Source organism: Magallana gigas, chromosome 1 (assembly GCF_963853765.1).
Source record: "Magallana gigas chromosome 1, xbMagGiga1.1, whole genome shotgun sequence".
Classification (NCBI taxonomy): domain Eukaryota; kingdom Metazoa; phylum Mollusca; class Bivalvia; order Ostreida; family Ostreidae; genus Magallana; species Magallana gigas.
Window position 1 is genome coordinate 31,716,343 of NC_088853.1, and position 22,244 is coordinate 31,738,586.

Here is a 22,244-nt window from a genome sequence, read left to right on the forward strand (position 1 = left end):
AAGGGTATGTGTGGTAGATGCAAAGCGTGGGGAGAGAGTTAGAGATATCCCAATATTATTGGCCAAAATGTGTGTTTGTTGAGTGTTGGTACAGAACGGATAATGTTGTGTGTGTGTGTTTGACGAGCCAATGAGAAAGGGAACAGTCACAAGGTCGATAAAAGTAAATATAATTATTATGTTTTCAAGTTTTGACACACATATCTCTCATTAAAAATCGTTTCGTAAGACATACATTTCAGTAGTGTAACGTGAACATTTTTTCTCCAAATAAAACAAGATGCTGTCATTAGACAGTAATACCCGCACCATGTGTTTGCCCCTAAATAACACTGCTTTATACCAGTTTAATTAAAAATGAAGGCTACATGCAAACTCCGGTAATACATTTAAAAATTATAATTTTCATAACTGAAGGATGACATCCCTGCCCATATGATAATACACATCGTGACATGAGCAGCACTTTATGTGCAATTTGGGGTAGAACTGTTTGCAGTGAATTTTCAGTTGATCAATAATCTTAACATTTTATGTCATAGGAAGTATAATGGTCTATATAATTATTACAAACAAAATTAAAAATTAAATTATGCCCCCTCCCCGTGGCGGTTGCCGGTTTTAGAATTGCTTCTGTGTGCCTACATGAACATCATCGTGTGCACAGATTTAGAGAAGGGGTGGGAGTGAGGGGTCCAGACCCCCCCTCCCCATGAAAATTCGTAAATTACCAAAAATACACCTTGGACCCCAATGCTCTTACAGACATGTAAACGCTCTAACCCATTGCGCTTCAATGTTAGGTAACATTATTTGGGGGGTAAATATTTAATCAATAGTCAACATACTTTATTGTTTATCTCAATAGGAAGTATACATGTACATCACAATATGCAGGTGTCCTGCACCACCTTAAAGCTGTTATTTACCTAATAAAATAGTGCAAGTGGATTTGAAGAATAGGTCATAGAAAAACACGCATGTTACAAATGACTGATCTTTGTCTGAAGTTACGTACACAACACAGGTTTGCATGTCTCATTAGCGGGTACTAGTTTTACCCAGCTCTTCGATTAGATGGGTTCACGTGTATACATACATGGGTGTTGCTAAAACGCGGAACGGAAAACGGAACGGAAGGAAAACGGAAAATCTTATCTAATGTTATTTACCTCATAGATTTGTTAAGTATGCTAAAACGATATACTTTACGTACCTTTTTATTTTTTTTTTGAAAGATTAGCAATATTAGATTATTTATTCAAGAATATTTATTTCCTCAAAATTAACAGTACATGCATTGACCACTATATTCTGTCCCAAAATATCCTCGATTCACTTTTTGCTGTATATTTATATATACCTCAGGGTTCAAGCGATTCTCTTTTAGAAGCATTAAACATTCTCATTATTCTTTCTTTAAAACGTCCTCTCTAGCTTATCAGCTGGTATAAATACACGGCTAAAAATAAAGAAGTCTACGGGGTTTTGCATTTTAACAGACCCGGATAATGGTGTTGAAAAATTGTGCAAGGTCTTCTGAGTGACTTCCAAATGGAGAAAAGATGTCAACATTTTCCATTATAAATCGTCCAAATGTGCTGCATGAATATTTTGGGATCGACAGACTATAGTCCCAATATATAATCGGAAAATCAAACCAGGCAACGTCTAGAGCTCTCTATTCGGATCATATGTATATAGCTGCTGGAATAAACAACTGCATGCTTTTTAATGCAAACGTAAACAAAATTGCATTGCTAAAAATACTAGTTTCACAAATTACTAGTTTCACAAATTACCGGGTATTTTAATGTTTACTGTATTTTAATTTTTTAATGTCGTCAGTCCTACAGTTTTTTTCTTCCATCTCAATGATACTGTATCGTCTGTATGATACAAGATCGTCTAGAACACCGAAAATTCAATTTTGATGTAAGTATATACATGTACATCATATTTGAAAATAATATAAAAATACTCAAAACACGCATAAAACGCTTTCACTAACTGCGTACGTTACGCTAATATGCCAGCAATACCATATAAGAGAAATAAGTAAAAAGTTATAGTAATTTGCTCGTTTAATCATGTTAATGTTTCACAATTCGTATACATTTGATTTTTCCGTTTCGTACTCAACTAAAGCCGAATGAATACAATGCTATAATTGATAGACATTCATATGAATATTAATAAGATAGCAACGTGTTGATAATCATTCATTAGATATAAATAAAAGATACAAAGTAAATCGTTTCCGGCCAGTCTATACCCTTTTTAAGGGATAAACGTGATGATATTTTCCATTCCGTTCCGTTTTCCGTTCCGCGTTTTAGCAACACCCATACATACATGTCTGTGTTTTCCGTATGCAGAAAAGGATTACGGTAGTTAAGATCAGCTAAAGGAATTCATTATTGTGTTTTAATTGGATTATCATTATGATGTTGACCAATTTAGGTAAGCATAATACACGTAGTAGCAGTAGCACAATATAATAAGATGCCAGCATGGGATTCCTGCCAGCATACATACACATGTATATAAGTTCTACTTTCACTTTCTAAATGTAATCTCCCTTTGACAGCATACTGTATCATCATCTTTTAATATTTAAATAAGCTTATCATCGTTACCTATCCTATCGCATTTGTAAAGTTTCTGTCATTTTAGTTGCAAAAGTTTTTTTTTTCATTTGTCAGACTGCATGCACTGTTGAGTTGACCCCATATTGACCCTGTATAAACAATTTCTTATTAAATTTGTGTATTTCATATGTAAGTAAGTGAAGACACTTATATTTTTTATATGAGTAATAATAGGAAGGAAGGAGTATTTCTTTCTTAATGTATTATAATGCATCAAATACAATGTAGGTCATGACCTTATGGGACTGTTCTGACCCCACGAAACAGGAAAATACAAAATATCTTCTAAAGTCATTATGATGCATCAACTGGTGTAAAGTACATTAATGACCCCCAGGTGTTGTCTTTAACCCCCCCCCCCCCCCCCGCCTTTATGAAATAGGAAATGATATGATACACTGTATATTTTGTTAACTTCTGAGATCTGAGATCCTCATCCCTAAACCGTTTAATTTATTTTTGCTCTTTGTGTCATTGCGCGTAAAATTGTATTGTAAGATTATGCCCCCTTGGAGACACCCTGACATTTTAGAACTAGAAATAATAATGTATTTTATCTTATTCATATGTTATACAGTAGTGTTTGATCCATGTGGGTAATGCCTAGCCTAATGATGTCACTGCTTTGTTTAGGAGACTTTACAATTGCCCCAAATAGGTGAATACACATGGTAGTGATGCATATAACATTTTGTTTATAAATCTTAAAAATTGAATTAAGCAATTTCCAAAATGTTAATGTGAATCACGAGAGAAAAAGCAATCAAGAAATGATTTAAAATTTGCTACCGTACACATGTAAGAATGTATTAAGAAGACTGAATCTTTATAAGCAGGTTAGATTGGGGGTGGGGATGAATGTGGAGTATAAACATTTATAATTTGAATCATTTATTGTTATTAATTAATTTTAACTTGTCAATGAATACTACTTATTGATCCCAAGGTAGAAATATGACCTCTGATCGTATCTCAATAGATCATTTGTCAATTATGCAAGGTGTAATGTAATTTTTTTTAAGAATAACATTTTTTACCAGTTTATAAAAGTTTTTAGACACCTAAATTATATTTTGATTTTAATAGATTATTCGACAAGGAAGGGGGGGGGGGGGGGGGAGAGAGAGAACAGTTTATATTTGAGTTTGTTTGGGAGTGGGGGTTCCAAGTCATATATTTGACAATTTTTTAATGTAATTTAAAATAAGACTAAGCCATACTACAGTCATGAACATGAATAGTATAGAACAAAACACAAACTAATACATGTACATGTATATATACATAGGAAGTATTACAAAACAGATGATTGATCTATATCTGGGTTCTTAAATTGAATCATATATCATGTACATATTATATTATTGTTTCTTTGTTCAAGGCATTTAAGATGGTATGTAGGTCATGATCCCAAGTGCTCTTCCTGAAATTATCAAATATCATAAAAACCATTGAGATCCCCACCTTAATCCAAAGATATTATTCCTCCTTAGGTCATGCAGGCGCATCAGATCATTATGGCATGTAAGTCATGACCCTAAGGGGTCATCCCGACCCCCTTAGAATCAGAAATTGTCAATTATCTTTAAAATTATTGATGTTTGATGCTCCTATCTCTATTTAATCTTTATGAATCATTAAGTCTCCTGAATGAAGTTTGGAGACTTATTGTTTTTGTACGGTTCGTAATACATGTATATATTCTTCATCTTCTTTTTCTTCTTTCCCGCTCTGAACTTGTTTCTCAGAGATGACTAAACATAATTGTACAAAACTCTAGGATATGATAGGCCTGCAAATCTAGTTGTGCACCCTGGTTTGATTTTTCTCATTTTGGGTTAGACAACCACTTTTCGGGGGAGGGGGGGAGGGGGGTGTCAAAAGGGTGTGGGGTCTAACATTGAACCTTGTAGAAAGAATCATAGACTCTATTGTAAATGGTAACTTGAAAACGGACAAAGATAATAATATAGGGTTTTCATAATCATATATTGGCTGTTACTGGCAATATATAGGGTTTATTAGATCTGACCCCTGGGGTCATCCCCACCCCCAGGAATTTGAAATTACCATATATCTCAGAAACTGTTATAATCATGACCCCTAAACCATATATATTCATGTTTCTGATGTCAAGGGGCATCAAATGTTATGTAGGTCATGGGCCCTGTGGGTGGTCCTGACGCCCTGAAACAGCAAGTCCCTTAATATTTTCAAAACAGTTGAGATCCCCACCCTTAAACCATATATATTCTTGTACCTTGTGTCAAGGGGCATCAAACGGTATGTAGGTCATGGGCCCCGGGGGTTGTCATGACCCCCCTTGCACAGGAAGTGCACGAATATCTCGAAAACGGTTGAGATCCACACCCCTTAACCATATATATTCTTGATCCTTAAAGGGCATCAAAAGGTATTTACCGGTAGGTAATGGGCCTCAGGGTTAAATTTAATTTTTCAAAACCGTAATGCACATCTATGGAACAGTTCCTTTCATATCCCAAGATATGATGTGTCTATCCATTAAATCATAAAAGGAGTTCTATGATCTATGTTTTTTTAAGTGATAAACGTCAATTTTCTGCTACATTTTGACTCCCTGGATGAAATTTAAATTTTGAAAACCTTACTGCACATCTATAGAACAGTCCCTATCATATCCCAAGATATGATTGTCTATCCATTAAATCATAAGAGGAGCTCTTGGATCAATGTTTGATTTTTTAGTGATAAACGTCAATTTTCTGCTACTATTTGACTCCCAGGATGAAATTTAAATTTTTAAAACCTTATTGCACATCTATAGGACAGCCCCAATTATATCCCAAGAGATGATGTAGCTACTCCAAAAGTTGTAAGAGGAGTTCTGGGAACCATATTTTTTTGCCAAAAAACGTCATTTTTTGTTGCCCACTGATCCCCTTAATTAAAAAAAAAATTCTGGAACCTGATCATGCCTCAATATGACACCCCCAATCATATTCTAGAAGATCATTTGGCTACTGCTTTAAAAAAATGACGTTTTTTAAACCAGTTTTTTTGTAAAAAAAAAAACGTCATTTTTTAGCCATTAAATGACCCCCAGGACAAAATTGAAAATTCCGAAACCTTATTGAGCATCTATAGGATACCCTAAAACATATTCCAAAAGATGATTTGTCTACTTTTGAAAAGGTAGGAGGAGTTCGAGGAAGAATGTTTTTTGTGAAAAAACGTCATTTTTTACCAATTATTTGACCCCCAGGACTAACAGAGAATTTTTGAAACTTTTTTACAAAACAACATGATAACCCAAATCAAACTCCAAGAGTTCAGTTTGCTGGTTTATAAGATGTAAGAGCAGTTTGAGAAAGTAAAACGTGACAGACGGACGGACGGACGGACAGACAGACGGACGGACGGAACAGGGTAACAACAATATACCCGAACTTTCTTTAGAAAGTGCGGGTATAATTAACAACTACTGACATATGTATTTAATTAATGTTGAAATTCAGCATTTGTTAGACTGATATCAATACTTGCTTCATATATGATAATTTTAATTGACATCAATTGATGTAAACTTTTGTCAAAAATTTTAAAACAGTTGAATTATGTTATTGAAGAATTGTCTCTTCACCTTATGTTTGTTAAACCACTGACAAAATGCGTACCGATCATTATTTATTTATTTATTTTTTATAATTTACCAGATGGTGGAATCTTTGCAAATTTTAAATGTTATAGTTCAATGTGTTTTTTTTTTTCAATTTATTTAGACAAGTTATCTGTATTTGTTTGTAAAAATGTTCTTGTGCTTTACATTTTTCAGAAGTCTGCATATTTTGATAAAGACCCATAAACCTCTCTGTTGCATTCGGATATAATAAAAAAGTGACATCGCACTTATTTATAGGTGATTGTCAAATATAATGATAATTCTTACGCATACTCAGCGAAGCTAAGATTAAATTGCGAGGAAAGGTCATAGAACGATTAGGATAATACATGAGTAAATGTGAGTTAATAAAAAAAACACTTTCAAAAGCATGGTCACGGATTTGTAATGAACTTATACTAATCAACTAAAATTTGAATGTCAATCGCAGAGTTATACTAAAGATACTAACCTCCCAATTCTGTGTTATGAAAGCAAGGCATGTGCCATATACTTGTTTACATTATTTAAATAAACCATGCCATATAATTGGTTTGTTATGTTAAGCCATAGTAACAAAACACTTTTGAAATGAATAAATGTATTCAGTTGGCCTGTGGAATCGATGTTGGCATGGTGGCGCAGTGGTTGACAGTTTTTATCTAACGGGATACGTACTCAACACCGAGACCACGTAGTAAACAATGCCTGTAGAATTTCACTAGGTTATTACGTTCTAGTTTATTTACATTTTTCACAAAGAAATGTTTTAGTCGGTGATCTTGTGCATGTACTTCAATCCGTACAAAGTTTTACAAAGGAGACCGGTTTTAAAGGTATCGACGTCATTTACCTATCTTTGGATTCTGTAACTCTGATATTTAAACCTGGTGCAAGGCATTTAATATCTCAGTACATTGTGACTGGTTTTTATCCTTCTTAAAGACAAATGTTATTTCGATAAGCAAAGAAAACATTGCAAGAGGTCCAAAATGCATGATCGTTTGAAATCGTTTCCCTCCCTCTGTCCCATTCTTAATTTTTTAATATGTTCTTACTATTACATATACTTTTTCTGCCTTGTAGACTGTGTCTATTTTGTACCTTACAGTGGTACCAAGGTTTGTAAACTATATCCAATAATATGAGGGTATACGTTTGAGAGACTATCAGGCAAAAAATAATAGGTTATTTAAGATAAAGTTATGTTTTTGTAAAACAAAATATATACCTGTTAGAAATTGATTAATAAATTATAGTAAACAAACAGTATAATTTTTAGGAAAGATGAAAATTTGTTACGGGGGAAAACACATGAAGATTATTTCCGAAAAAAGGCTGACAATTTGTGACGGCGGAAATAATGTGGTGGCCTGAAAATGCATTCTTTTTAAATGTTGAAATGTAAAGCCGGGAAAAAGCGTATTCTGTCTGATTTCTAATTCAGGCATTGTTTACATTTTTTAAACTTCCTCATTCTTTCTGTTCCAGATAAAGTCGGTTATTGAAATGTCTCCGAAATGATTCTCTCACAATGGATTGTCCTCGTTGGTTTGTTATGTTGTGCTCATTGTTATGGTAAATATAAACGTTTGTATAGTTATTCCAAAACATACTAATTTTTTTTTTATTTTTGAAATATGTTTATAAATGCAAAGCGTGTCCATACATTAAAGAAGTTATCGACAGGGAACTAATTATTAATATTCATACACAAATAAGACGCCTAATTCCATATTCAGTTTTCAAAAAAAAAACCAAAAACACAGGCAACATCGCTAACCTGGGCAACAATAAGCATGAAACGATCAGCTTAATGGAGTTATACAATAATCAAATACCCCGCGTTAAGTGGCAGATGATGAGCGATCAAAACTAATATAGCTACCAAAAGCTTTTATAAGAAGACAGACAAAACTTATAAAAAAAATTGTACTGGTATATTGAACCTATGTAAACAGAAACAGGGTACGAGCCTTGTTTACATGACAAAGAACTTTGAGCCTTGTATCTTGCTCAAATCTCATAACTCCTATAATTCCACCTGATCATTTGAAACACATTCCTAAAGCAATGTAAATTTAAAAAAAAAAACAGTAAAACTAAATTGGATCAAAATCGAGACCATGCCCCTTTTAGTCCAGCTGATTGGTGCAAAATTTTAGCAAAATTGCTCACTTGATGAAGAAAGCATGAAACTTTCTACACAAGTTTTGTTATGTATAAGCTTCAATTTCAGCTATGGACCCACTTTTCAAAATCCAATATGGCCGCCATTTTCAAGATGGCGGAAAACTGATAAAATTTTTCAATTTTCCTTTATTTAAAAGTTTGTTTTGACAAAGGAGCAACATTTTAAAAATAACTAATGATGTTTAATCATTAAGGAAGGTTTACCATTTCATGTAATTGCAGATTAAATAAAGTTAAGTAAAACGTGATGCTTTTTATGATATTTTTGCCAAAATTTTGCCCAAAATAGTAACCCTTTTTTTGATTAAATAATTATTTTATTAAAAATGAAAATTACCCGGTCTTTTTCTTTTAGATAAAAGAGATACAAATGCTAAAGATATTTCAAGAAAGTTTTAATGTTGAGAATGTTCAAAAAATTAGTCTCTGTCACATTCTCCGCCACATTTACAAAGAGCAGTGCAGGTCAAATTAGCTTTAATACATCGGCATCTCCCTCTACATCCAATCTGAGGCTTGCATCCACATTTAATTAGCTCATTGCATGATGCTGATGCTTCAGGTAGTACTGTCCAAAATGGAATCCACATATTTGTTTCATTCCTTTTCCAGCCCCATGTTCCTGGATCTACTGTTGTAGAGGTAGGTTCAAGACATCTGTCCCAGACCTGGCTAGCCATATAACAGGCTCGCTTTGTGTGTTGAAGCAGTGCTGCTTCTGTAGGAGGAATATTATCAATTGCCCTTCCTTTTCTAGCAAATAGGTCCATTCTTGCGCCATTGACTGTTACACACTCACTTGCTTTATCGTACATGAGCACAACAAAACGTTGTATTTCTTCCATGTGATCCACAACGGCTGTTGGCGACAGACTTTTATCGCTTAAACTGTCAAAGGTTTCCATTACTGGTCTATAGCTTGTCCATGTATCCCATGCTCTTTTTTTACCCTTGTTTCCAAATGATGATACCTGATCACAGTCCGTGAATGCATGGAAAAATAAAAGGCCATGGGACTTCTGGGGTCCAAGAGCATTGGCAATATTGTGGACTGACAGGTACCTAAAACTCCGAAGGCAATCCACAATTCTTTTATCTGTTCAATTTTCTTAAAACAAGATATGGCTATAACCACAACATCGGTATCAACCGTCCGAATCATGACACACTCGTGCCCTTCTGCAACTGCATCCTTAACATGAAGCATCATTCGTGTATCTGCCTCTTCATGTGTGCAAGGTTCTATTTGACTGGTGTCCTTTGTCTTTAAGCACATGACAGAGCTGCCTATAGTAGTAACGAGCTGTTTCTCAGCATCCCAACTTTGGTCTGATACCAGTTGTTTTGATAGGTAAACAAACAATTCCTTCTTGTTCTCGTCTACTCTTAAGAAACTTTCCCAATTTCCCGGAACGTTAGAGTCTGATAAAACCCTCCTTCTTATCCCCTTGCCTCTTCTGGTTCTTTCCGATGATTTTAAGCTGTCTGTAAAATATTCATCCCAGATGATATCAATTCTCCTGACAGAGTGCAGCTGAATATGAATATATGGTTTAAAAATATCTCTGAAGTAATCTTCAAACGTTTTACTCCCCCTTGGTTTAAGCATATTAACAAGGGCAGCCCCATCTAAAACTAAAGCATCAACTGAAGGTGCCTCATTGCTTGATTCGGTAGTTTTCTCCAATTGAACAAGAAGATCAGATTTCGATCCATGGCGTAAATCACCAAATTGTGAAAGGGATGGAGGATAAGCTTGGTTTTCATGTTTGAAAAAATCTACAAGATCGCCATTTCGAACTTGACACGAAACATATAACTGTGAAAAAAGAGAACAGTTCTGTTTCAATGATACTATTTGCTGTTTCTCCTTGGATACTGTTCTTGGTTGTTGACGGCTAAATAAAAGGAGCTTGTTTTGTTTAATTGGTTCGTAAATAGATTTTGAGTTACTCTCTAAACGTTCTGTTACAAACTGGTGGAATTGCTGTTTTCCAATAATCTCTATGTTTCTAACTGTTTCAGCTACCTTTTTGTCAACAATATCATGTGTATCCAATATAAGTAAATCCTCGCTTTGTTCCATAAAAGGATTTCCTATATCTTCTACAACTGAACAGAAAGCGTTTACATGCTTTGCAAATGTGTTTTGCTGACTCCTGACCTGTTCGTGGTGTCGTATATCTGGTCCTTTGCTTTGATCTTTCTTTATTTGTTCTTGAGCAGATTCGAATTCATTTATTACTCTGGCTACTTCTGGACCCGATACCATCCACCTTTGAAGCTGAGCCATATTTTCTGTAAGGCCAATTGCTCCACCATCTCCTTTCACTAACTTATTGTTCTGCTCATGTGCCTGATCTAATGCTATTGATGAAAATCTATTATGAGATTTCTTAGCAACAAAATTACCATTTTGAAACTCTTTTTCCACTTCTGGTGCATTATCATGTAGCATAACCATGTCACGTAAGTGAACAGGTAACCATCTCGCATAGTTCGGATGATCGAGCGCAAAGAACCAAGGGATAAGAAGTGAAATTGATTCTTTATACAGTTGAAAATTACCCTCTCTCAGTGATCTGATGAAAACTAATATTGCAATTTCAAACTTCAGTGTTAAAGACCAGAAGTTGAAAAGGGGACTTTCAATTTCTCTTTCTTCTCGCCATTCTTCAAATACAAGCTGATCATTTTCACCCTGTTCTGTTATATATCTATCGTAAGAACGCTTCATCAAAATGTATAAAGAACAAGCAGTCACCTCATGTGCGTGTCTTGTCCGTTTCACGGGGGATGCTTTAAGGAATGAATCAGCGGTGCCTGAACTTGCTATGTCGGCTTGACATAGTACACTGGTCCAGCCACTGTTTTCTAGCCAATCACCAATCGTTCTAAAAGCAGCAATTTCAATGTGAAGACCACCAAATAGGATGACAACATGTTTCTCTGAAAATCTTTCTGGCCAGGTCCATTGAATCAGCTTTGCTAATGCAAAGAGGGGTTGGTCACATGTGATGACAGGTGTCTGTCCAGGGTTAAGAAAGTTGACAATTTTCTTAATAATATCTAAAGCATGTCGAATCATTGCAACTGACTTTGCCTCTTCTTGGAATAAAGGTAACAATGAGCTAATGTCTATTACTGTCTCTGGATTATCTTGTAGTCTTTTTGCATGAAAAGCTGACCAAGAATATTTCCTGCATTCACTATTGTCAGCTGCAATATTTTCATGGACATGTTCAAGCCATCTGAAATATTAATATATAGATATGCATATATAATATGTATATTAAATGTTAGTACTTGTTACTTAGGAAAACATATAAGAATTGTGTTTGACTGTAACAGTTAATTTCAAACTATATGATAGCTGTACCTGTATTCCTCATTCAATGCATTCGGAACTGTTACATGTATATCATCAGTGACTAGTAGGGAACCTCTAATTGGAGAACTCTCTGATCTTTCCCTTGGAAGCACAACTGGTGGGACTACAGTGTAAAATTCTGGCAGTGGCTTTAGTTTTTCATGTCTAGCAAAAGATGCCTCTATTGGTGGGATCAAGCGCTCGATGCCATCCCCCTCATTTTCTGGATGTTGGAATACTGAAATTGCTGTGCCGTGTAAAGAGCCTTGTGCAGTTATCGAACTAGGATTGTGGTCTATATTGTCAATTGCAGCAGTTGTAAAAAGATTTTTTCTAAGCTTAGCAGGACAAACTACATTTTCAATATTGAAAGATTCGCAGATGGAATTTCCCAGTGATGCTGATAATTGCATTATTCTGTCATAAGAAATGGATTAGCCTAAATCATACAGCTTTTCAACAAGCCCTCTTTTTCTTGTTTCAGCATGTATTAGCAAGCCTAAATATGTTGGCAATGGAGGCTCTCGGTCAGTTGCATGTGATGAATAAATTGCAGAATCTTTTCTCCTGCGAACAGATGAATTAAATTGGATCAATTGTGCAATCGTTAGAGTACACTGAGCTTCTATAAAATTTGAGGACTGCATCTCAATACTTGGCCCACCTAAAATCATGCCTACAAGTGTTTTTAAAGATTGTGGAACAGAATTCTTTTGACAATCAGTTTCAAAGAACCCTTTGAAGGAATACTTTGTTTGCATCATTTCCTTCCGAACAATGTTTGCAGCTTTTGCAAGAATTAAAGCATCGTCATCATAGTGATTTGTAATTGCCTGTCGAATAGCATTCCCAACATCTTCATTGAACATGAGTAAAACATCCCGTCCTTGTTTGTGGGCTTGTAAATCTGGAATTGCTGCTAGGATTCTGTCTTTTACATGTGTTGAGTTGGGTCTTTTATTCATGTCGAGACCAAATTGCTCTAAACGATTACTGTACATTGCCATGAGATCTGCCAGCCTAAATACAGCAGCTACACCTTTGATCATTCGTGAATCCTCTACATATGATACAAGTTCAGCCAAAACTATTCCATGGATTTGATTTTCGCCATTCTCATCTACAATCTTTTGTGGTCTTGCTTTGTTAAAAAGATTTAAGTAGCAGTTTTTGTGATACATAGCTTCTTGAAATATCATGTCCCCTTCGCTAAGTTTCGCCAACAATACAGTATCCTGCACTTGCAATGCATATTTCCTGATATTACTGTCTATACTGAAGGTAGAAACTTTGTGAAGCTCTCCTGATGTTCCACAACAGAAAAAACAATCTTGAGTCATTGTCGATGTCGAGCAACCAGGACTTTTGCGAGTTATCTTTCTTGATGTTTCAGAAATGTCTGATTCAACTTTTCTTTTCGAATGTTCATGTCGTTTTAATTTCATGTCTGTGTATTTGTTCCTACATGTTTTGTGCCACTTGGCTTTCATCAACTGTAACTTGGATGCAATACCATTTGCATCATTCAATTGGTCAAGTCTAATTGTCGTTGGAAACCAATTTATACTTTGACATCGAAGGAGCACTGTTTCCAGAGATCTATATCCAGCACCAACTTCAATATCAGATCTCCTTATATTTGCTGGACATTGCAGAGCTTCAGATGTGCTCTCTTGGCATAAAATACATTTTTCCCGATCAAATATTATTGTTAGATTTGACGATGAAGACTCAATGTCTGGATTTACGATTTTAATGTGTTTGGACATTTCTTATCAAAAGATAATTTATGTAAGTGTTTTTTATGTGATATTATATTTGTTTAAGTGTACATGTACATAACTTATTCAGAAAATTATAAATAAATTATCAAATCACAAACACTTACCTACTTTGTGTAACCATTTTGTCGTCTGCATCATGATCCAAGTATGAAAACCACTGTATGTCATTGTTACATGTAAATGCAGATTCGTCCTAATTTCCTAATTAACTGATATTTGATTTCATTTTATCATTTTTATATTCAAGTGAAATAAATTCATTTATGTAAAACATTTTAATCTCATACCAGTCATCAATGAACTCATTTGAAAACTTTTATATAAAACCAGTCAGAGATAATATGGCAACCATATTGAAAGATCAAATTATCAAATTCAATCATTAATTAAGGCTCCCAATTCATTTACAATTGATAAATTCTGTTGTATTTTAAACCATCATCAAAAGTAGTATTGTTTGAAACAAACGGAGATGTAAAAGATATTTTACATGACGGCCATTTTGAATTTGGCGGCCATATTGAAATATTATCATTTTGAATATTAGAACTTCCAAAGCATCCACTTAATATCAACTGTGTAAAATTTCGAACTTCTAGGATCAAAAATAGAGATTTTATTGAAAAAAGTTTTTAAAATGATAAGCTATATGGCGGCCATCTTGAAAATGGCGGCCATATTGATTTTTGAGAGAGGGTCCATAGCTTATATTGCTCAGTACACCTAAACATACCAACATGCCAAATTTGGTGCTTTCTTCATTAAGTGAGCAATTTTTTCACCAATCAGCCGGACTATTTCAATTCATGTAATAAATAAAAGTACGGAAGTAGTTGGTTTTAGCGATTATTATTTATTTGACAACAACGATATGTTATTTTGCTTGGCAAGTAGTTTATAATCTGTATTTGAATTACGCATATTTTTATAATAGGAATTCTCAGACTTTTCCGACAAGAATTTCAAAAACCCCGAATGAATCATGTTGTGTAATATTAATAAATAGAATTGATTCAATCTAAGTATGTATCAGTAATCGAAATTCTTCAAACAAGTATGGATCAAAGCAATAATGAACTCAAAGTCTCGTTAAACCAGATTCTTTGCTGTCTCCGTTAATCTCCGACAAGCAAGAGATAGTCCCTGCCAACACCAGGTCACGTAATAGCTTGATGTCGCGACCTCCAAATATAGAAATACTCTCTGCTTGTCGGAGATTTACGGACACAGCCGATGGTTGTACAAGACTATATTGAACTCTGGCGTAGGAATACATTCGACTGCAAAAATATCTAAAGTGTTCGTACTATTTAAGATCTGACTATTTTTAAGGTATTTATAAATAGGTTTCATTAAAAACAATGCTTCTGATAAATTAAATCGAAATTATCTATTATTTTCATAAACTAAGTCTTGTCAGCGGTGATGACTTTTGCTAAGGCCCAAACACTGTTTCAGTTTCGGTTTGCCATAGTAACTGCATAGGAGCGTTGATTAAAATTAACTCCCAAAAATTGGTATATTTTGATTTGTGATAATTATTCACGTTTGTAATAATGTTGCCCACTATGAACTACAAAGAAAAACTTGCACTGTCTAAGCCATGGATACTTCTATTACTTTCCGTTTCCTTATGTATTACAAACCGCATTAACCAGAAAATATAATTAAAACCTACCGAAGCATTCTTGTTATGGTGATATGATAAGATGAGTTTTATTACAGTAATACAATTACTAAAGGATGCACGTTTTTTAGAATGATGTGATAAAAAGGTGGATCAATCGTGTTATGTACAGTTTGTGGAATTAATTAAAACATATATCAACATATTGTTTCAAATATAGTCTGTATTGTATTCTTTAAACAAGAAAATCTAAGTAGAAGACCCACAACAGTACTCACCCAAAGTTCGACCTATAATGGACAGGCAGCCTCATTTGCTCATGATGGCAATCTTCAGACTGACGATCTCAATTGTTCCCATACTGCGCCAAATAAGACCAAGGCTTGGCTGCAGGTGGACTTTGGAGAATCATACAGTATTAACAATGTCAAAATCTATTACAGAAAAGAAGGTATGTATTGCATTTCATTGCTTTGTTTTATTCTCATAAAAAAAAATATCAAAAGCATACACACAATTCATATTTAAAACAATGTCATCAATGCATTTGTCGAGTTTTTAATGAAACAAATCCCATTTTAATTTAAAGTCTATCGGGTAGGCTATTGCTAATAGTTTTCGTAATTTGTCTTGCGTTAATAAATGAACATGTTTAAAGTTTAAAAAAAATAAGTGGCAAGTAAGTTTAAAATATGGCATGGAACATTTTTGTGGTAGAAAAAGCATTTCCGTGAGACTTGCCCCATAGGGACTGGAATAAATTGCCGACGTTTGGTTTATTTGATTTTTTATTCTCTACATTTGCGTATCTAAAATAAAAATAAAAGTTATAGTCATGTAGACTAGGGTGTCCTCCACTTAATCTGCTGATACTAATTAACTACTGACTTATATTAAGGAAGACTTTTTGAAAAAAGCTTAAACCTTCTACCAATATTGTATATTTCATGTCACCTAAAACAGATGATAAAATTTTTTTTATGAGGCGCCGAACAAGGTCTGGATTTTGTTCTTTAAACAAACCGACAAGAATGTATGCAAATTAAGTGGGGGAATAAAGTAACGTCTGGTTGTAGTATTGGTTCAGTCAGTTCTACTAAGATGTATCCAATGAATGACATCACATGGATCAAAATGTTCCTTATTATTTCAAACTGATGATAAAATCGACCTAAATAGGTGATACAAATTAATCCATTTGATTTTGTCACCATTTGAAATTAAAAGGGGATGGACCTTCAACGTGGAAACAGTTTCGGTTCAGACAGTTCTACTTAGATTTATCGAACTCATCAGCAACTCAGACAACAACGTCAAAGAGGACTCGCTGCTACACAGACAATACGATCGCCCCAGACTTACCTCCAAACATAATAGACATACCCTGTCAACAGACGGCTAGATACGTCATTGTGGAGACCATGTACGACGCTCCTGAAGATGGTCCTACTGTAGGAGCGATCCTAGAAATCTGTGAAATAGAAGTTTATGGTAATTAACACTAAAATTCAATGGAAACTGTGAATCATATGTTTATAAAACATTGTTTGATTTTTTCATTTCATTCAAGGATAAAAGATATATCTTAGCAATGTACAAGTAAATGCATTTATTTTGTTTCTGCATATTTCAGCATTTCTTTACATTTTTTCTATATTTTTACCATACTCTATATTTTCAACAAAAGCCTAGACAAAATATTTTATCACAAAACATTAGAACACAATTTCAATATATAAATTTGTTCTTTGTTTTTAATTATTACCCTACCTATGTTATTTTTTGATAAACCCCGTCACGAAAACCACCATGCTTGTCATGATTGGTCGTTACATTAAAAGTGCAGACGTCCTATTAATACATTTCTTCCTATTCACATAATCCTATTTTCATTCAACAAACCAGCAACTAATACATATTTGAAAAACTGGATTTTTTTCTGTCCTATTCCATTTATACAGGTGTTACGAACTTAAACACGAGATTATTAAACATCTTAAGAGAAAGTGTATTCAGGAAATGTACACATTTCCGTCTCAAAGTTTAATATTTAAATGTTTTAACATGTTTGCAGGTCATAGCAAAAATGTTGATACACCTCGGAAATTGTAGGGGTGTCATCAGCCAGATTTCGTTTCGGGATCAAATTTACACGTAACAGTTATAGATGGAACATCAGATTTAATAACGTAGGGCAGGTCTAGTGCACGTTTAGACTCAGAAAGGTCATGATGATAGTTCTAGATCATTGTTGATAGCTTGTAAAACTTTTAAACTTTGCCTAGCTCCTGTGGTTCCTTCAGTTTGTCGAAAAACTAATATTGTAAAGTTTTTTAGGAATATTAACCCTGGCTTGACTTAAACGTTTGAAACATTTGTGACAGTTAGTCAATGGATATGGTACAAGCAATATCATATTGCTTTGAACTCCTTTTTTTCTCATCACTCATTCCTTGAAATAGAAAACATTTCCTGCTTCTGAAATAAACCCGCAATACTCAGCCCTATAAACTTTCTAATGAAATCAGATCTGTATTCCACATTTTCCTTTCGCAGGACAGATAAGGCAACACATCGTTTTGATATGCTAATGAAGGGATAATGAGTTATGACGTCATAATATACGCCCCGCCTCTGTATTACCATATATAGAACATATACCGAAAACAGCAGTTTAAGCATAAAATACGGCTGATATAATACTTCATAAGCAAAATATAACTACGAATCACTCATGTGTGTTTTTATAAGTTTACAACAATCAGAATATACGAAGAATTTCCATAACGCATCTGTCGTATGGGTGTGAATCTGCGTCCCAAAAGCGCTCATCAGACGATGTAAACACGTGTAGCTGGTATTCCCGATTATGGCGATCTTTTGATGATTTATCAGGTATGTAGAATAGATATACAGTGTATTTGTAATATACCAGATAGCTCAATAACTTTTTTATTGTGATTTTATACTGTTGATGCATTTCTGATCGACTTAATGTGTTGTTTCGTTCAAAACATGAGGAGAGACTGCATTGTTTACATTTAGGCCTTTACAATGTACATTGTACATGTAGCTTTATTGCCAGTCCGTTAAATTGTTGATTATTTTCACCAATCGACACGAATCAGTTCATAGTACTTGTACTGACAATATTTAGCTTTACACAGATGTTTGTTTTTATTTCAATTTGTAAGTAAACAATACAAAGACTGTGTGAAAACAGCTGATTTGATTTTCTGAAAATCAGTACAGTGCAGGCTAAAAGATGCTGATTTCATTTTCTGGAAATTGATAAACAGCTGATCATAACACCTTTCTACTGTGTTCAAAATTCTTCCATGACAGTTCATTTATATTTTTTACACATTCATCCAGTTGATATATTAAGATGTTTATGCACATTAATTCTTAATTATTACTATAGTTTGTTTTTAGAACTCAGTATATACTACCATAACACTGTTTGAAATCTTGTCACCTGGGTTCATACTTATGATGCTGTACTATTGGTTATAAAAAAATAATAATAATAAACAAGTGACTGCATGTCTCCATCTGATTTTCTCTAAATGAGGAATCTACATTCATGGTCATATATGGTATTGTATGTGTAGAATGTGCATATGTAACTTTCAAATAAAATTTGAAGTGTTGGTCATTTTACCCATCCATGCATAACATATGTAGACCTTTCACAAAAATGTTCAAATTATTGTTGACATGTCCTTATATGCATGTAAATAAAATTGTATGACTTCTCATAATTATATTTTGTTATTTGCAGAGTAATTTGAAAAGTGTCACACTGATTTGAAAAAAAAGGCTGGAAAAAAAATGTAAGTACATAACATACATGTATAAGTTCAAAAATTTATCATTGAAATAATGACCAATCTGATTATTCTATGAAACAATTCCATTAGAAAAAGTATTTTCAAGTACGAATGGTTTCATTTAATGTTTTAAAATGATTGATATAAACCTAAGTTATTTATAAATCTACAATTTTGAATATTGCTCATCAACAAATCAACAATACATGGTATGTTTTAATTCACACTGACTGCACCAGCATTATATAATATCAATCAATCAAATCAGTAAATCAGTTGTGTGTGTGTGTGTGTGTGTGTGTGTGTGTGTGTGTGTGTGTGTGAGAGAGAGAGAGAGAGAGAGAGAGAGAGAGAGAGAGAGGTGCATTTTTAAGGTCAGGCCGGGTAAAATAAAGGTGTGCAATTAAACTAATATCATGCACATATCAGGGGTGAGGATGCGAATAATTTCAAATCGATCAAACTGAAAAGCTGTATTTGAATTTGTTCAAAATTAAATGCACATCTAAACATAATGAAATGTTTATTAAGATAAATAAATTCCATTGACTATCAAATTGTAGAAAATCCTCCATTTCAGTCTTTCAGCCATTTTGATAACAAGTTAAACTTACTGAAATATATATAATTTTCATATTAGCTGGTACCTGCTTTGTCCTGATAATAAATGATGTTCTTATTGGTGATCATTTACCCGCACTCTTATCCTGGTGTCATGTACAAGATGAAATGATGGAAAGAAAAACCTGAACTTTAGGAACAGGAACACTGTGTTTTTGAAGAGAGAAGAGGACCAGAACTAAGAAGTCATACAATAAACACATTGAAATCATAAAAAGAAATTGCAATTTTGAGTTTGCATGCATATGTCAGGTTTATATGTTTTTTTTTCAGAGAGTCCCTTTATCATCTTGAATTAATAAAACAAATGAACCAAATATAATTGTTTCTATATATATAATTTTGTTTGAGAAGTGGAAAGGGGATGGTATGTAAATGGGCGGGAGAGAGAGTCTCTCACAGGAGAATTCAGACTTTTATATTTAAATTCAATATATTGATGTGAACCAAAAATGGTTTTTGATCGCCTTGTTGCAGGATTTACACACTCTCTTTCCTTTCTCGGTAATGAGAAATGAGCGTTTAGAATTTATTTTGTGAATGAATAGATATGCTCACCCTCCCCCCTCTCCTTAATCTTAATCATTCTGCATGTGTTGAATAAAAATAAAAGTCAATTTTAATGAGTGTTTAAATTAAAAGTGTAACATGTGTAATACAAAGGTGAATACCGTTGATTGCTCATGGAGGATGGGAAAAAGGCCTCATACATGGGCAGATCTACATGTATAGTCCCCGTGGCAAATTCTAATTTAATTCACAATGTACATAGTAAAACACCATGGTACCTGGCCCCTGGCAAACAGAATAAAGTTACCCCTTTGAACCCCCTCCCCAGAATAATATTAACAGACCCAAGCAGTGCTATAGAATATGCAGTCATTGGGCAAAGGCTGCACATAAATAATGAAAAAATACTCCATATCCTATTTTTTAATATATATTACGAGAACAATTTAGTTAGTATATTAATATCAGGGGCTTCATTTGTCTCTGTTGACATCTAATCCCTCAAATAATTGTGTACAATTAGCTCTTATATATTTTTTTTTCCCATTACTAAAAAAATAGTAAGAAACCAATCACTCCGCGAATGCGGTTAACCAAGAGAACTGATACACAAGGGTTTTTTGTTTACATCCATGATACAACAGAGGAAATATGGACAATTCATCGTAACCATCTTGTCTCTTTTAAAATAAATAAAACAGAAGCACTATGTTTAAATGATCATTTACATAATGTACTGTTGAAACATATCTTAAAATTAATTCGGATTATGTGATAAAATGACATCGTGGATATATATCAAAAGAGTTATCGCTCAAAGAGTTACCTCCCCTTTTGAGATCACTTGTGCGTTTGAAATGTGTATTGATTTGAGAGGACTTCTAGATTGAGAAATTAAATGCAAAAGTTCAAGTGCAAGACGGCTATAGATATTATTAAACTTGGTATAATTTTCTTCCCTTTTACGAGTTCTTTATAAAAACTGATGCTCATTTGTTGAGAGATGAAGGTTTACTTTGTAATTTTAATGAAAATATACAAAAATGCACTATTTTAGGAACAAGTAGCCAGTTTTTAAAGAAATTTACATAACTAGTAAACTTTACAACTGAATGAGCATTGATTTCTATGATGTATGGATAATTTTGAATATGTTGCCATATTACTTACTCTTAAATTTCTTTGCCTTGCCCTTGAACTTTTTATCTTATTTTAGCATTGACGATTTTGTCTTAAAGACGCCCAGGTGACCCTAAAAAGTCACGTGACCGACAAATTTAGACATGGTCAAGTAAAGGAGACCCATATCTTTACAATAACACCCAAAATAGTTTAGAACTATTCATTACATGTATGCAGAAATGAATAGACAAAAGCAAAACGACCTCCTTTTACTGCTGTTTAAAAGCAAAATGTTGCCTGAACTGTCCTGCGTTCATCTTATTTTCCGACAGGGTCACACCTTTTCCTATGTTATAATGAGCGAAGAACCAGTCTGCGGGATAAAGAACGAGCTTTAACAACATATTTATCAAAAAAATGTTGGCAATATCACAGTATGCCTTTTAACTCCGTAGAGATTGCTTACGGTTAGCTTGTTTTTTTACGGTTCAATGTGGCTTGAAGATACGTTCTGAGTATCGCACAAGAGAGCCAGTAATCACCTCTGTATTGCTTTGTTTTCTGTCAAGACACATAAATAAAAAAAATGAATTTGTATCACGTCACAACGATCTTAGATGGTATATCCCGCCCACAGAAAAAGTATAGGTGGATCATGCATTTTGTTACGTGTAAAAAGAACTCGCTATTTCGATGTAACTGCACATTCTTGAATGATTAGTTTTTCCTCAAATTATTTTATTTAACGACCTAAGATATTGGGATGCAATACACAACTCGGAATGATTTACTTAGGAATGAATTCAATATTTATAAGTTGTATGCGATAAGAATGGCGCACTCATTGTCTGATGAAATACCATACCGAACCTCGTTATTGTATACAGATTTAT

General features: G+C 33.9%; 1 protein-coding gene and 1 long non-coding RNA gene across 2 annotated transcripts in view; both read left to right on the forward strand.

The window, feature by feature from the left end:
• Window positions 1-22,244, forward strand: part of LOC117687290 (uncharacterized) — a 259,261-nt gene that overhangs the window by 205,676 nt on the left and 31,341 nt on the right. The gene's annotated exons all lie outside the window — the stretch shown is intronic.
• LOC105325370 (scavenger receptor class F member 2) overlaps window positions 1-22,244 on the forward strand; it is a 32,784-nt gene that overhangs the window by 1,994 nt on the left and 8,546 nt on the right. The window contains exons 2-3 of the mRNA XM_066066131.1: window positions 15,510-15,716; window positions 16,493-16,756. Of these exons, the coding sequence (XP_065922203.1) occupies window positions 16,687-16,756 (70 nt within the window). The 5' untranslated portion in view covers window positions 15,510-15,716; window positions 16,493-16,686. The remainder of the gene's footprint in view (window positions 1-15,509; window positions 15,717-16,492; window positions 16,757-22,244) is intronic.